The sequence below is a fragment of the Centroberyx gerrardi genome, chromosome 10 (assembly GCF_048128805.1).
Source record: "Centroberyx gerrardi isolate f3 chromosome 10, fCenGer3.hap1.cur.20231027, whole genome shotgun sequence".
In the NCBI taxonomy this organism is placed as follows: domain Eukaryota; kingdom Metazoa; phylum Chordata; class Actinopteri; order Beryciformes; family Berycidae; genus Centroberyx; species Centroberyx gerrardi.
The window spans coordinates 18,799,922-18,812,098 of NC_136006.1; the positions used below are offsets into that span (position 1 = coordinate 18,799,922).

The 12,177-nt window shown below is 42.2% G+C and overlaps 2 protein-coding genes across 2 annotated transcripts; one reads left to right on the plus strand and one right to left on the minus strand.

Annotated features, from left to right (window-relative positions):
• Nucleotides 1-949: 949 nt before the first annotated feature.
• LOC139927537 (rhodopsin kinase GRK1-like) lies at nucleotides 950-5,596 on the plus strand. The gene is made up of 7 exons (XM_071919710.2): nucleotides 950-1,648; nucleotides 3,164-3,291; nucleotides 4,232-4,389; nucleotides 4,472-4,555; nucleotides 4,661-4,785; nucleotides 4,902-5,103; nucleotides 5,307-5,596. Exons 1-7 carry the CDS (start codon nucleotides 950-952, stop codon nucleotides 5,594-5,596), a joined length of 1,686 nt encoding a protein of 561 aa, XP_071775811.1.
• Nucleotides 5,597-7,311: 1,715 nt separating this feature from the next.
• On the minus strand, nucleotides 7,312-11,285 carry LOC139927586 (protein-lysine methyltransferase METTL21C). The gene is made up of 5 exons (XM_071919780.2): nucleotides 11,186-11,285; nucleotides 9,763-9,907; nucleotides 9,498-9,661; nucleotides 9,292-9,409; nucleotides 7,312-8,024 (listed from the first exon to the last, which is right to left on the minus strand). Exons 2-5 carry the CDS (start codon nucleotides 9,893-9,895, stop codon nucleotides 7,627-7,629), a joined length of 813 nt encoding a protein of 270 aa, XP_071775881.2. The 5' UTR covers nucleotides 9,896-9,907; nucleotides 11,186-11,285; the 3' UTR covers nucleotides 7,312-7,626.
• Nucleotides 11,286-12,177: the final 892 nt, after the last annotated feature.

Genomic DNA, 12,177 nt, shown 5'->3' on the forward strand with positions numbered 1-12,177 from the left:
CACATAATAGTCAAATTTAAGAAGGCCAAAAAAATAAATTAGGAAATACATTCAAGAGATGCAGTAAACGATTAAAATTTGCTTGCTGAATTTGCTTGCCCATGTTCCGCAGGCAGCAAGACCGAAATTCCTGAAGCTGAGAACCATTTTTAAAAAAATCACATGCACTACATTCTAGAGTGTTTCCAATTTCACAGCATAATTTAATATGTATACTTAAAATAGGATTTTTCAAAGCAATTATTTTCAGCCCTATTGACTCAAGCCAGTAAGAAATGATAAGAAATGGTAACTTAAGTGTATATATATATATGTATATATATATATATATACATACATTTTTTTAAAATAAAATATTATATATATATATAAATGGTGAAACCAACTCATTGTAATGATTGGATTTGTCTGAAAGGCCTCCCAGGTAATGATAAAACATACAAGCTTCCGGAGCTGTCCTTTTAAAACTGATTTATCACAGTCTACATTAAGTAGTGTTTGGCTGCCAACTGTGGTTTTGCTTTTGAGGTGCAGCATGTGCTGTCTGTATTGTTCTGTCCCTGCTTGTGCTCTCACTTTGTCTGGGGCATTAGGGTGTTAATGGATTAGTGAAAGGTGTTGACTCAGGTGTGTGTGTCTCCGCGTGTGTGTGTGTGTGTGTGTGTGTGTATGTATGTATATGTCTGTGTGAAGGGAGGTAAAGCTCTCATCAGAGTGTGCTGAGATTTAGTCCAGACACCAGTCTCAGGTCTCCCATTTCTCTCTCTCATGCTCGCTCTGTATGCTCCGTCACTTTTTAATCTCTGTTTTATCTTCTGGTCTTTCACCCTTGCTTTCTCCTTTTACCTCCTCACCCCTGCACATTAGTTAGCAGTATTTATTGTCTCCCTCTATTTTTCTCTTTACAATGTTTTCCCTTTGAGCTGCCCAGCAGTCACCTGCCCTCAACATGGATATTGGAGGCCTGACCACAGTGGTAGCCAATTCTGCTTACATTAACGCCCGAGGGAGCATTGATGGCTCCAATCCAGCAGCTGCACGGGACAAGAAGTACCACGCTCGCCTCAAACTACCCCACATCACCGTGTGCGAGGACCTGAGGGAAACCCTGGACTTGGCCTTTGACTCAGTCTGTGTGGACCAGCCTATCGGCAAGCGCCTCTTCAGGGAATTCTTGGATGCAACTCCGGACTATAATGGGGCTTGCCGTCTTTGGAAGGACATCGACGTCTATGACCTGGCGGAGGACTCTGACAGGGCGAAGAAGGCCTCGAAGATTGTCCAGCGCTACATGGACCCCGCTGCCAAGCACTACTGCCCCCACCTGCCTGAGGACATCATAACTAAGGTGAAGGAAGGCCTGGAGGCAGCCGGGGACGGACTGTTTGCCGCGGCATTGGCCCAAACTCTGAATTTCCTCCAAGAGGCCCCCTATACTTTCTTCCTGGAGAGCATGTACCTGAAGAGGTTCCTGCAGTGGAAGTGGCTTGAAATGCAGCCTATGGATGCAGACTGGTTCCTAGACTTCCGTGTGCTGGGGAAAGGAGGGTTCGGGGAGGTGTCCGCCTGTCAGACGAAAGCCACAGGAAAACTATATGCTTGTAAGAAACTCAACAAGAAGCGGCTGAAGAAGAGGAAAGGCTTTGAGGTGAGAGAATAAATGGCAGTAATTTTCACTTAACTATGCTCCATCATTACTCAGTCATCATGCCTCCACTGATGAGTCCTATGTGCCTTTAGCCTTAAACTTTAAGTCTCTACAAGCGTTGCTCCTTGGACCATTAGGCCAGTTTGGGTAGTTTGAATGAAGACATTATGGTTTTAAGGGAGACTGCTGACATTGAAGCTGTTACGGTTTATAGCAGGTGTGCCAAACTTTTTGCCAAGCCAAGGACTAAAATGAAACGTGGATGGTATTCCACAGGCACTGGACATTGATTTAGAAATGTAGTATGTTGCAATTAGTTTCTGGTGTCTTATATTAAGATGGTCTTTGTCAGGGGTGGAGAGAGTACTAAAACATCCTACTCAAGTAGAGGTACTGTTACCTTGCTAAAAATCTACTTAAGTAAAAGTAAAATGTAGCTCATTTAAAATGTACTCAATGTAAAAGTTACTGAGTTACTTATTAGAAAAGAAAACGCTGTTAGATGTGATCTTTTCCATGCAATTTTAAAAGGACGAGAGGACAGAGATCAAACTAATTTCTTTTAACTGGAAGAATTAGAAATTACAAAATAAAGTGCACAAACAAAGCAAAGTAAGATTACTCTTCTTTGTTGACTGGCTTCACGATTGGCCAATTTACAACTGTCCAGTTTGTGTTGCTTATGGAGAGCCACAGAATTTGTACTCTGTAATGGATGTGATTTAAAATGTAGACACAATAAAAAAAAGTACTTTAAAAAGTACAAGTACACAAAACAGCTACTCAATTACAGTAACTGGAGTAAATGTAATTAGTTACCTCCACCCTTGGTCTTTGTTAATATGCCTGAGCCAACTATAAGCAAGTTATCTCAAAATCAATTAAATAGGATTAAATTGGATCAAAATAGACCAAATGGGAGATTCTTTTTTTACTTTCTGGAATTGTTTGGATGATCAAAATTTGACATTTGTCCCTGGCCTTGGTTTACATAGCTTGCTGCAACACGAGTATAGTATTGGACATTGTTGTGTTTCCCTGGATGAAAATGTTTTTTAGGTGACATTCAATCATCTTGATTAATAAAGTTGTTACAGAGAAAGTGCCCTGGTGCCCTGCAACGAGCAGGCTGCGATGGTGCTAATCATCTTTGTCCCTGCCTCTGTCTCTTCTGGCCTTAGCCCCTGGTATTAAACACTGAGACAGGGATAGAGTGATTACTGGGAGCTTTAGTGAAAAGCCGTTCTGAATGGAACTGCTTGGCATGGTTATATCTTGCCCTTGACTTGTTTGGGGGTCATTGTTTGAAAACTACTCTCACCTCTTAATAGTTTTTCAAAATGGAGAGGAGAAATAAGCAATTTAACACTATTACATCCATTTTTCATTAACCCAGTGGTAGAATGGAGCGTGTATGAGTTCCTCCTTCAACTAACCTTTTAATTTTTCTTTTCAAGATGGCCTTATTAGAAATGTAGTGTTCAAAATTGTGTCTGTCATGATTTTCTCCTGCAGGGGGCAATGGTGGAGAAGAGGATTCTTGCCAGGGTTCACAGCCGCTTCATTGTGTCATTGGCGTACGCTTTCCAGACAAAGGAGGAACTTTGCCTGGTCATGACCATCATGAACGGAGGGGATCTCAAGTAACTTCACAGTCTGAAACATGCTCACATCTCAAACATACACAAACATACGCAGACGAGCTCCCAGAGGAGACAGTTGTAACACCTCTTCCCCCTGCTATTCTGGTTGTTTTATCTACAACCTTCAAAACTTGGCACACAACACCGATCACAAATGATCTTTTCAGCATCTCCAATGCCAACAGAAGGTGTGCCGTCGTCTCAAAGACTGATGTAAGAGGCATGTTGCATTTCTCCCATAATGAGCTGTGATGCCAGCTGGAGCTAAATGTGTCATCACCCAAATGTGCTAAAATGGAGCCCACACTGATAATTCCTAATTACAGTATAATTACAATGGAATGAATTAGACATAATAATATGCTCATTTGGGTGTTTTCAACAGCTGAACCATGCTGCGTGTCTCTGTAAGCAAGCACATGGGCATGGCTACACATGTGGAGAAAACAGCGAGTCACCAGTCATATTCAGTATCTTCCAATAACATTCATGAGTGCAGGTGTTCAAAATTCAGAATCACAGTTGCTGAGGATATACACTGGACTACAGGCTTTAAACAAACATTTATTCACAGTGACCACAGTGACATAACTCTCTGAGGGCTAGAAATTCATTTTGATGAGGCAACTCTCCAAATTTAACCCAATATACTGGACCATTATTGAAAAAGCACACACACATTCAGCAAAAAATGAAAAAAAAAAGAAGTAATGTTTGCATAGCCAGGACACTAGGCATATACACAACTAATTACATGATTCTAGTTTGCTCCAGCATGGAGAAATTAGCATATTATAACAGAAACCCATGTTACAACTGTCTCTCCTACATATTGGCAAGATGCATATGTATGGTATTGCACATGTATGTAGATTACAAATTGTTTTAAACATGAGTGCAGATGTAACACGCCTGCTGTCTCTCTCCTGCTCTGCCTCAGGTACCACATCTACCTGGTGGATGAGAACAACCCGGGGTTCGACGAGCCCAGAGCCTGTTTCTACGCCGCTCAGATCATCCAGGGCTTGGAGCACCTCCACCAGAAAAGAATCATCTACAGAGATCTCAAACCAGAGAATGTGCTGCTAGATAATGAAGGTACCAATTTTGAGGCAAATACAGGCACATATATATCTGTCCATCCATAAATACTGGCTGATATCTTTATGTCTTCGACCAGGGAATGTGCGTATATCTGACCTGGGGCTTGCTGTGGAGTTAAAAGAAGGCAAAACGATGACCAAAGGCTACGCTGGAACCCCAGGTGTGTCTCAACTGTACCAAATACTGTATCACATTTATAGGTGTAACGTCACCCATATCAGAGTTAATTCGATTTTTTGTCACTATTTGACTTTGCTCCTTGCAGGGTACATGCCACCAGAGATGGTGAAAGGGGAGAAGTATGACACCTCAGTGGACTACTTCACCCTGGGAGTGACGCTGTACGAGTTCATTGCTGCCAAGAACCCCTTCAGGGAACGAGGGGAGAAGGTTATTTGTCTTTTATCCAATTATGGGCTCAGAATGGGTAACTTAGTGAAATCAATGAGTGGAATTGAGTCTAAGAGTCACATTTGAGCTCACTTTGTTCTTTGTCTTCTGTTCAGGTTGAACGTGACGATATGAAAGAGCGAATCGTGAATCGGGTAGTGGTTTATCCAGAGACTTTCAGTGAGAATGCAAAGTCCCTCTGTGCTGGGCTGCTAGCCAAAGAAGTTGATAAGCGAATGGGTTTTAAGAATGACACCTGTGATGATATCAGAGCGCACCCCTTCTTCAGTGACATCAACTGGAGGAAACTGAATGCAGGTACCTTATCTATGAACTTGAGATTTACATAGTCACGATTTAGTGCTGTGTCCCAAATAAATAATCCTAGTTATAATTCCTTTATTGCATTTTCTGCATGGCCTTCTTAAATTTGTTAAATGAAGGCATCTGGCCCTGGTGATAATTTCAACCCTCCAACAGAGTTTGATGTAGTTTCTAACCCGTGCGTCTCACCTGTCCAGGTATCCTATCTCCTCCATTTGTTCCTGACCCCAAAGTGGTGTACGCTAAAAGTCTGGATGACGTGGGGGCTTTCTCCTCAGTGAAGGGGGTGGCCTTGGACGAGCCCGACAAGGTCTTCTTTGATGAGTTTTCCTCAGGCAACATCTCCATCCCCTGGCAGGAGGAGATGATCGATATGGGCATCTATGGGGAGCTCAACGTGTGGGGTCCCGAAGGCACCATTCCTAACGACCTGCGGAGGGAGTCCATACTAGAGCAGCCCAAGTCATCAACCTGCTGCGTATCGTAGAGTCGTGTCATTGAGACCCGTCCAACACACACCAGGTGTAGCCCTCCACAGTGTACAGACTCTCAGGTCTTTAGAACACACAGGATGGAAGAGTCCGACACTCAGGACAGACAGAAGTCTCCTCTGAACTTTTAATTAGAGAATTACAACAATTTGACACTGGAAACAGAGACACACTTTCTTTGATCAGTGGGAACAGGAAATGACAAGAACAACTTGGAGAGGACTTTAGTGGATAGGTTTGAGATGAAAGATGATGAGATGAAGAGATGAAAAAATGAATATTCTTTACATCTTTGAATTCTGTGATTATACTATCTCTCTTTCTCTCTCTCTTTCTCTCTCTCTCTCTCTCTCTCTGTCTCTCTCTCGCTCTCTCTCGCTCTCTCTCTCTGTCTCTCTCTCGCTCTCTCTCGCTCTCTCTCTCTCGCTCTCTCTGTCTCTCTCTCTGTCTCTCTCTCGCTCTCCCTTTCTCTGTGTGTGCGTGTGTGTGTGTGTGTGTGCGTGCGTGTGTATGGGTGTATGTGTGCATGTGTAGGAATGTCTAATCATTGTAATGCTTTTAGACTCAAAATACAACATGTACATTTTAAGCAGGTTTTTAGTTATGTGGTAACTTTGGTGCTAAGTGACCAATACACATTTTAACATGTTTAACATGTAATTTAAAGTTTATTCCCCTCACCTCATGTCCGCTGCTATGTAGTGTATGCCATTTAATGGAAAATACTTTTGTTTCTTTAAATTGAGTTTAATGTCCCTTAGTTTTTACTATATTTAGATAAATTAAACGCTGCTGTCAGTATATGTACTATTACCCAATAACTCCTGGATACTATTACCAAAAGCTAAGAGACAAGAACTGCAGTTTCATATTTCTGTGAAACAGAAATACATTTTCTTAAAGGGTAAATGTGTAATATTTCTGCTTTACTGAAGCATAGTATGACTAGTAAATATCAGCAGAGGTTCCCGAATAGTAGTGAGTAAAACAAAGTGAAGAGCCACGGCGCGCGCGCTGCAGAGATTTCTGTATTCAAAAACACAGGAGCGGGCCGAGCCTGTGCTTCTGTTGTTTGAAGGCCCTCCTACCACGCCAAGGTCCATTAAAAAATTTGGCAATTTGCTTATCAACAAATACACACATCGGAAAATATAATTTGAGACTTTATTACTAATCGGTAGGGTGTTCTGGTAAATTCGGCATGTATATAATCCTCCAAACAGCTCGAATTTTAATGGACCGGCCCATTTATGCTGTGGGGAAGTGGTGTTACTTCATACACAAAATAGCGACTCCTTAACCTTCGATATGTTCAAAAAATCCACAGACAACAGGAATCGCGGTAATGTCCATATCTTAATCACGGCAAGCGTCCATTGAACAAAAAACTGCACTAAAACATGATGATTTATTGTTGTTGATTCTGAAACAGTCCAACCGGTGCCACCATGGTCTCGCTCTAGGGCAGAATGTTGTTGTCATGACAACGCTGAACGATAGAGGCCAGCATTGGACCAGAAATTACACATAGACCCTTTAAGTGTTTATTTAAAGGTTAGTTAATATAGGAGAAACGTGAATATAGGAGAAATTTGTTCCACACGTTTAAAGCAAAAGCAATTTATTTTAAAAAATAAATTGTGGAATAAAAGTTGAATAATGTCAAAAGTATCAAATGTATGAAAAAGTACTGGCAAATAAAATAGCTTTTTGAACTGGAAATTTGAGTCTAGAACTTCTTTTCTGCTTTCTGCTTAACAAAGGTTATAGCACTGCTCAGGAATGTCATTTAAGCACAACTCAAAGCCTGGACTTTTCTCTATTCAGTCAAATCAGCAAGAGGGAAATTGATTTCCCTGTTTTCCTTCATTCTTGAATCACAAGTGGTCCTCTAAATTAATACATTTTAGCGCAATTTTTTTCCCTTTTACTTTTCAGGACTCTTTCCTGTGTCAAATGTACAATATCAATTTATCCCCTTCGTTGTTTCTCCATCACCTCTCACATCCCTCCTTTTCTCTCTCCGTCACTCCTTTGCTGTGGCCTTGTATATCCTCACCTCCTCCTGTGGCAGCTCAGACAGCAGCGTGGTGTTAAAACTGCTCTTAAAACTCTCTGTGAACCTCAGGTCTGACTGGAACCGAACCTTGTTGGCCCACAGCAGCGTTGTTCTACTTCCCGGTCGGCAGAAGTGACGCATAGTTGCCAGCAGTTCCTCCAGGTAGTCATGGTGATAGACCACATCCGCTGCTAGCACGTAGTCATAGCGACAGGATGTGTAGGGGAAGTCTCGCTCCAGGTCTTGACCCCAGGTAAGGGCAGCCACCTGAGGCGTGTAGCGGCAGCGGCCCTTGGTGTTCCGCAAAAGGTTAAAGGTCAGATTAGACATGATGTCTGGCAGGTCAGTGGCTGTTACCCAAGCACCTGGAAAAGGGTACAGGACAACAATAAGGCAACTGAAAGACAGAGGAAGAGCCGTGGACAGACTCTTAAAGGACCACACCGACTTCTTGTGAGTTTTGCCCATTGGTCACCACCCAATATCTGACGAGAGGATTGGCACCAACATCTCTTTGAGTCCAGTAGATAGTTCTGTCTGGTGTGCATGCTAATGCTTTAGCATAAAGTATGTTAAGTAATCTTATAGGCGGCTAGCTTTATCCTATAAGTGAGAAAATGAGAACTTGTTGCGACTCTAATGGGTCTTTCACATAGGAAGCAGTTTGCTCGGACCTTGCTGCTTGGTACAGCGCAACTTTTGACTCGATGCTTACGGAAGTTGGAGTGATGTGAAAAAAATTGGAGAAGCAGGGAGAGGAGCCACTCCCAGCTCGTTGCCTTGTTAGTGATGTATGTGTATATAACGTACGATATAACATCTAAAATATCACATACAGTGGTCAGAGATTACTAATTTCCAGTGTGATTTTAAACACACCCGGTATACCCACTTGGTAAAAAGGAAACATGCTTTCAGGAGAGAGCTTTTCTGTCAAGGTCCCTGTACAACTTCAGAATTATGTTGGATAAATTCTGACACTGTCACTATCAATTTTTTCTCCATGTTCTTTTCCTTCCTGGCCTTGTTTCTATTGGACGCATGAGGGTTTCATCACAATGCGCAGTGCAAAAGCTCAACCAGGTTGAACAAGGGTGCGAAGCTGAACGCAACACCACACATTGTTCATACGTAGTGCAAGCCAGTGGAAATACTGGGTTTTAGAGCACAGGGGTGGAGTTATCGCATCCTATGTGTGTTAATTCTGATGACACATGTCTAAACCTACCAGGCTTGTTTAGGGTTTGGTAAAATAGACATTAAATTTGCCAAAAAATGATCCCTTTGAAACTGCTTTCTCTTCCTGCAAGACCTGTTTGCACTGTTGATTTGTAATGGACTTCACTAATGATGAAGCTTAGGATTTTGTTTGAATCTACAGGTCATAGAATGAAAACCAATACCAATTTTGGATTACTAAAAGGTCTTTCTTCATACGATGGATAATGCTAGTCGCCTTTGTTTACTTAACATACTGTATGCTAAAGTGTTAGCATGCTCACCAGACAGAGCTTTCCACCAGAGACACAGAGATGATTTTGGTGCCAATCCTCTCATCAGATATTGGTATTGGGTAAGGTGACCAATTGGCCAAACTCCCCAAAACTCGGCACAGTCCTTTAATAGACTCACCGAGCAGACTGGCCACAATGGACAGCAAGCCAGTTCCAGCTCCAATCTCTAGTACTGCTTTATCCATCATGTTCACTTGTTGCTGGTTATTCTCCAAGAACTGGCACAAAGCTACTGCCTGCAAAACAAATTCTCATTATCACAACTACCATACCCATGTTACTGAATCTAGAGATATGTTCCTATACAGTCATGGCAGGACTTACCCCAGGCCAGATGAGAGCGCCATAAGTGTCCAGAGACTCGCGGATGCTGATGTCATGACCAGCAAAGAAGAAGGACTCCTTTCCCAGTGAGTAGTAAACACCAGGCTCCCAGACATTCCTCCTGTCCAATGCCTCTCCTGCCATCGCTTTACGGTCAGTCGCCGCTGCAGAGGAGAGGATTAATATCCCTGCAGCACTGATCACCATCTTACTGTCAAAATATATCAGAATGTATTAGAATGATGTTCATGTTGCTATTAGTTACCTTCATCTGTGGTTCCCTTCTCCACATGTAGCTTCCCATCCTGAGTCTTGTCCCTCCCAGCCTCGTCCCCCACCCTCTCCTGTCTGGGGTGCTTCTGCTGGACGGGTTGGCTGCCTGTGGACGATCTCTCCATGAGCACAAGTTACTGTGGAAATTAACACAGCTTGTTTTCATTTTCATTCATTGGGATACTGAACTGAGTAAGTGATCAGCCCATCAGCAGGTCAGCTGCACGGTGGAGATAAATATGGCCTTTTGCATGATTTTTACCGTATCTACCAAAGGTGTTTGAGTATTGGCGTGGTTTTAACTCAACTATATCCAAAGAGAGCCAAAAACCATGTAATGGGGCTCTGCCAAATCAAACCCAATCAAAAGCCACACATAGAACATTTTATGGAAAAAAAACAGATAAATGGACAAACTATCTTAAGTTAAGACAGTTCAAAATAGTCAGCTACATGTCCTTTGTGTTAACCCCCCCCCCCGCCCCACACACACACACACACTGTACAGAAACAAACAGAAAAAAACATGCTGAGTTGCATGTTTAGGGAAAACTCAGAGCAGACCAATAAATAATTTATTACAGCAAAAGCACAGTTATATATGCTTATTAGCATTTATCATTGGTATATTCTAAAAGTTTAGTTTGTCCAACTCTTGAAGCAATAATAAAAGCCTATGAACTGTAAACAGATCAAAGGGCATTATGTATTTTAATTTTACATTAATATATAAAAGCTTTCTATAAAACTCTCCAGGTCTGTCCATATTACATTTTAAGAGTTATGAAGCACTGAATACATGCCATAATAGCCAATTATGAATGACTTAATATGTTTCACATCATTACAAAATGGGGATTTACTTAAATCAGACTTCTTAACTGTGTGGATGAGATACATATCTTCAGAATGTGTCCAATATTTACAGTATCACAAGGTCTAACATTTTTCTTTTTTTTTTAATGTATCATAAATGTATTTCTTGGTGAGCTTGTTAAACGGTTAAAATGATTTGTGTGTGTGTGAAGGCTTTAAGCCCAGCAGAAGTTGGAATGGATTCAGAATGGGCTAGATTTAGTCTGCTAGTCCCTTTGGCTGTCATTGGACTCTGGGTTGGAGCCCAGAGACACAGCTGCTTAAAACCCCCGGCCAACAAGCTACATACAGGGGATACATAAATTCACTCCACACCTCACATCCATATCGCATCCATATCTCCATGCATACATGCAGGTCACAGTTTGATGTCACTCAAATGGCTTCAAATGGCTAGTAATTCAAAACATAGCTGTGATCTGAAAAACATTATTAAATCAATACTCACACTGATTTTCCTCTCCATCTTCTCCCTCTTTAGTTTTACAGACAATGCACTCATAAGGCTTCACAACATGCTGCTCTTCAGTGATACATACCTGTATGAAGTGGTCTCTCGTCCTTCTTTCTCTCGCTCGTTGTGTCTGCGCCTCTCTGTTGCGGTCTTGTGTTTATAGAATGATTTCTGACACACCCCTGAAGAGGCTGGGGAGGCTGGGGGCCACTGGCAGCCAGAAATGAGAGAGAGACTGAGAGACTGAGGCAGAGAAACAGATTTATAATGGCAGAGAGAGAGAGATGCATGAATGCAGACACATGTGAAGTTAAACTGGACCCCTCCCTGCCAATCTCTTCACACATGGCCCCTCCCAATAATGTTAAGTGTTTGCTGTCAAAGTGATGTGTTCTTTTGAACAAAAAATGTTCAGAGTGTATAGGTCATAGGTCGATAGGATTAATGTGGCCATAAAATCAAATCCAGCAGCATTTTGTTTCTCCGAAAGTTTTTTACAGCCTCTGAGGTCAGCATCCCAGAATTCCCTCCTCTCAACCCCATCTAACCCGACATCTGCTTTTCAGCAGGAGGGGTCAGACACGGGGGACAAGCACACATTTGAGAACAAAATGTATGCATACTGGATACGATGCCAATATCTCTCCAGATTTATGAAACATATAGTAAAGATGTTTATCATTGTCATTCACCAAACTAACCAAGCTATCAGGGATCTAACTAGTATGAGGTTTGTCGTCACTAAAGCGGATGTGCAAGCCACCTGCATTCCCAAGGTGGCTACTGTCCATTTCTGAAGTAGGTACTATGTAATCAGCAGAGGACTGAGGAAATGAATGCGTGTGATCAGGTAATACTTCAGGTAATGCTGACCCAGGCCTCACCTGGACCTGACACTTACACCTTTTCAGCTATACCTCTGGTTCACTCTCCAGCTTCACTCACTTCAGTAGCAGTTATCCTGCTCCTCTCCATCCCCCTGACATGTGCTGTCTCTCATCCTGTGCACCTTGCGTTCTCTCTCCTTCCCTTACATACTGTGTTGCACTTAAACACACTGGACTGATTTTTTTCAGT

Bases quoted from the DNA above. Each gene is read 5' to 3' on its own strand.
- LOC139927586 (XM_071919780.2), bottom strand. From the start codon at position 9,895: ATGGAGAGATCGTCCACAGGCAGCCAACCCGTCCAGCAGAAGCACCCC. The intron at 9,662-9,762 runs GTAACTAATAGC...TCTCCTCTGCAG, and splicing joins GAAGGGAACCACAGATGAAG to CGGCGACTGACCGTAAAGCG. The intron at 8,025-9,291 runs GTGAGTCTATTA...ACCCTTTTCCAG, and splicing joins CATTGTGGCCAGTCTGCTCG to GTGCTTGGGTAACAGCCACT.
- LOC139927537 (XM_071919710.2), top strand. From the start codon at position 950: ATGGATATTGGAGGCCTGACCACAGTGGTAGCCAATTCTGCTTACATT. The intron at 4,390-4,471 runs GTACCAATTTTG...GTCTTCGACCAG, and splicing joins TGTGCTGCTAGATAATGAAG to GGAATGTGCGTATATCTGAC. The intron at 4,556-4,660 runs GTGTGTCTCAAC...TGCTCCTTGCAG, and splicing joins AGGCTACGCTGGAACCCCAG to GGTACATGCCACCAGAGATG.